The sequence below is a fragment of the Urtica dioica genome, chromosome 10, assembly GCF_054948205.1.
Source record: "Urtica dioica subsp. dioica isolate 48M chromosome 10, U.dioica_male_clone48M_v1_H2, whole genome shotgun sequence".
Classification (NCBI taxonomy): Eukaryota; Viridiplantae; Streptophyta; class Magnoliopsida; order Rosales; family Urticaceae; genus Urtica; species Urtica dioica.
Genome location: NC_142765.1, coordinates 14,062,268 through 14,064,951, shown reverse-complemented (window position 1 = coordinate 14,064,951; position 2,684 = coordinate 14,062,268). Strand labels below are relative to the sequence as shown.

Genomic DNA, 2,684 nt, shown 5'->3' with positions numbered 1-2,684 from the left:
ATTTTGTCGGTATGGTTCGCCTGGCCGGCATGGTTGGGTCCGATCTCGCTTCCCTCCGTTCTCGCAATGAGCTGCATCTTAAAGAGAAGGAGACGGCCAAGGCAGAGGCGAGGAAGGCTAAGGTTGAGCTTCGGTCCAAAAGTGCCGAGCTTGAGTCCGTCCGGGCCGAGATCCAGAGAGTCCGAGAAACTGCGGCTTCCGAGGCCGTGGAGGCTTATAAAGCCTCCCGCGAATATAAGGATATGAGGGACGACCTCTATTCAGCCGAGATGGACCATGGGCTGGAACTCCTTCGGAAGAGGAATCCTAATTTGGATACCATAGACTTCGATGCTGACATGGAGTCGACCGAGACTGCTCCGGAGGAGGCGGCGGTGGAGACTGAGGTCGGGGTACAGACATAAAGATGAATCTTAGTCGCTTGTTTTTTTTTTATCTGGCCCAAATGGGTTTTGAACTAATGGTCCGTGGTTAGACTGGTTTGTAATTTTAATATTTTTTGTATGGCCCATTTGGGCTTTTGACTATTGGCTCGTGGTCGGGCCTTATTTTAGTTCGACACTATCTTTTACTTGTTATATTATATTTGAGAATTCTTATAAATATTTTCTTAATCGACCTTGCCCCGACTACAGATTAGAAATTTGTGAAATAATTTTATTATAATTATACAAAGTAAGGCAATCTATAGGGATGTTTGTGTACCTGATCTGAAATGCTTTTGTTCGTAGTTGTCGGTAGTGTTAGCTTTGTCTGGAATTAATAGATTAGGATTTTGAACTATACATATTCTGCTCTTCCCTTGTTTTACTTTTTGTCGGTATATAGTAAAAGAACTGATATGAGTAGAAATCCATTTTCATTAATCTACGCAGCCAAGCCGTTTTTCGGAATTACAAGCATTACGGTGAAGCCATTTTTTGAATGTTTAATTGCATGTAGCACGAACAAGCCTCTTTTTCAAATGAAAATTAAACATAAAACTTTCTTAGGTGCTCGGCATTCCATGGATTTTTTTCCATCTTCTCGTCTAGCTTCTGGAACTTGTATGCCCCGTTTCCGCAATCTTCTTTGATGACGTATGGTCCTTCCCAGTTGGCTCTGAGAACTCCATCTTGCGAGTTCTTCGTGTGGAGGAAAACTTTTTTGAGGACTTTGTCACCGATGTTGAAGTTCCGGAGTCGGACTTTCCTGTTAAAATGTCGATCAACCATTTGCTGATTAATTAAGTTTTTGAGTCGTGCCCTTTCTCGTCTTTCTTCTAATGCATCGAGACTTAGCTTTAGGTTTGAGGTGCTCACCTCCGTGGAGAAATTTTCCCTTCTGGGTGTCGTGACGAAGATGTTTGTTGGTATAACTGCGTCCGCACCGTACACGACAGAGAAAGGCGTTTCTCCAGTTGCGGAGTGGCAAATGGTCCGATATGACCACGGCACTTCTGGAAGCATCTCTACCCATTCTTCTTTGTAGCTGTCAAGCTTTATCTTCAGACCATGTTTGATGGTTTTGTTGACTGCTTCCACTAATCCGTTTGATTGTGGTCGGACTGGAGTAGAGAATACTTTGTTAATTCCATATTTTTCACAAAAATCTCGGAAATTCTCGCTGTTGAATTGTGTTCCATGGTCGGAAATTATTTTGAGCGGAATCCCGAATCTCGTGATGATATTTTTCCAAACAAATTTTTCAATATTGTAGGTAGTTATTTTATTCAATGGTTTAACTTCAACCCATTTTGAAAAATAATCTATAGCTACAACTACGTACCTGCATCCGCCCTTCCCTGTTGGTAATGCTCCGCTTAGGTCGATTCCCCATTCTGCGAATGGTATTGGGGATGTGAGTGTGGTGAGGGTGTTCGGAGGGAGCCGTGGAATGTTTGACAACTTCTGGAATTTCACGCATTTTCGAACTTTATCTCGGGCATCGTTTTTTAGTTTCGGCCAAAATAATCCTTGTCTGATGATTTTCTGGGCCATGACGTCTGCCCCTATGTGACTTCAACATATTCCCTCGTGGATTTCCTGGACTGTGTACTCGGCTTCGTCTTCATCTAAACATCTCAGCAGTGGACTAGTGAAGCCTCTTTTGTACAAATTTCCAGGACTGCGCAAGGCTTCGGACAGCCGTCGTACGACAAAACCTTGCCTCGGCCATTGGCCGGCCCAAACTTTCAGCCGGCCAATGGCCGACCCAAAAACTCATTCAGCGAAGGGGTTGCCCAAAAACTCACTCGGCCAAGGGGTTGCCCAAAACACTCCTTGTTCGCCTATAAATACAGAGGTCCGTCCTCTCCCAAAGGTAATCCATCTTTGAGTCCTGAAACGCTGTCGAGCTCATACTTCACTCGTTTCGCTCATTTTTGGCCTCTCACCCTCTAAAACCTCTATACTCCACCTCAATCCCACTAATGTTGAGCGTCGGAGAGGTAAATAGAGGCACCCCCTCCGCTTTCCCTTCTTATTTCACGGTTCTCTTATCTTTTTCAGGTGTGCCGGCGAACTCAAGGACCATTCACAGCTAAGGGGAGACTCGAGATATCGAGTCCGACATGCTCAAGCCAAAGCGAGACCACTTGGTCTGGCCTTGGGTCTAACCGTTTGAGGCTTCTAAATTGTTGTCCGAAAACGAGCGACAACATTTTGGCGCTAGAAGAAGGGGATCTCCCGACCTTGGCGACATAT

The 2,684-nt window shown here is 44.8% G+C and overlaps 1 protein-coding gene across 1 annotated transcript; it reads right to left on the bottom strand.

Moving 5' to 3' along the window:
- Positions 1-971: 971 nt before the first annotated feature.
- LOC149383448 (uncharacterized) lies at positions 972-1,905 on the bottom strand. The gene is made up of 2 exons (XM_089627796.1): positions 1,768-1,905; positions 972-1,484 (listed from the first exon to the last, which is right to left on the bottom strand). The coding sequence occupies exons 1-2, from the start codon at positions 1,903-1,905 to the stop codon at positions 972-974; spliced, it is 651 nt and encodes a 216-aa protein (XP_089483922.1).
- Positions 1,906-2,684: the final 779 nt, after the last annotated feature.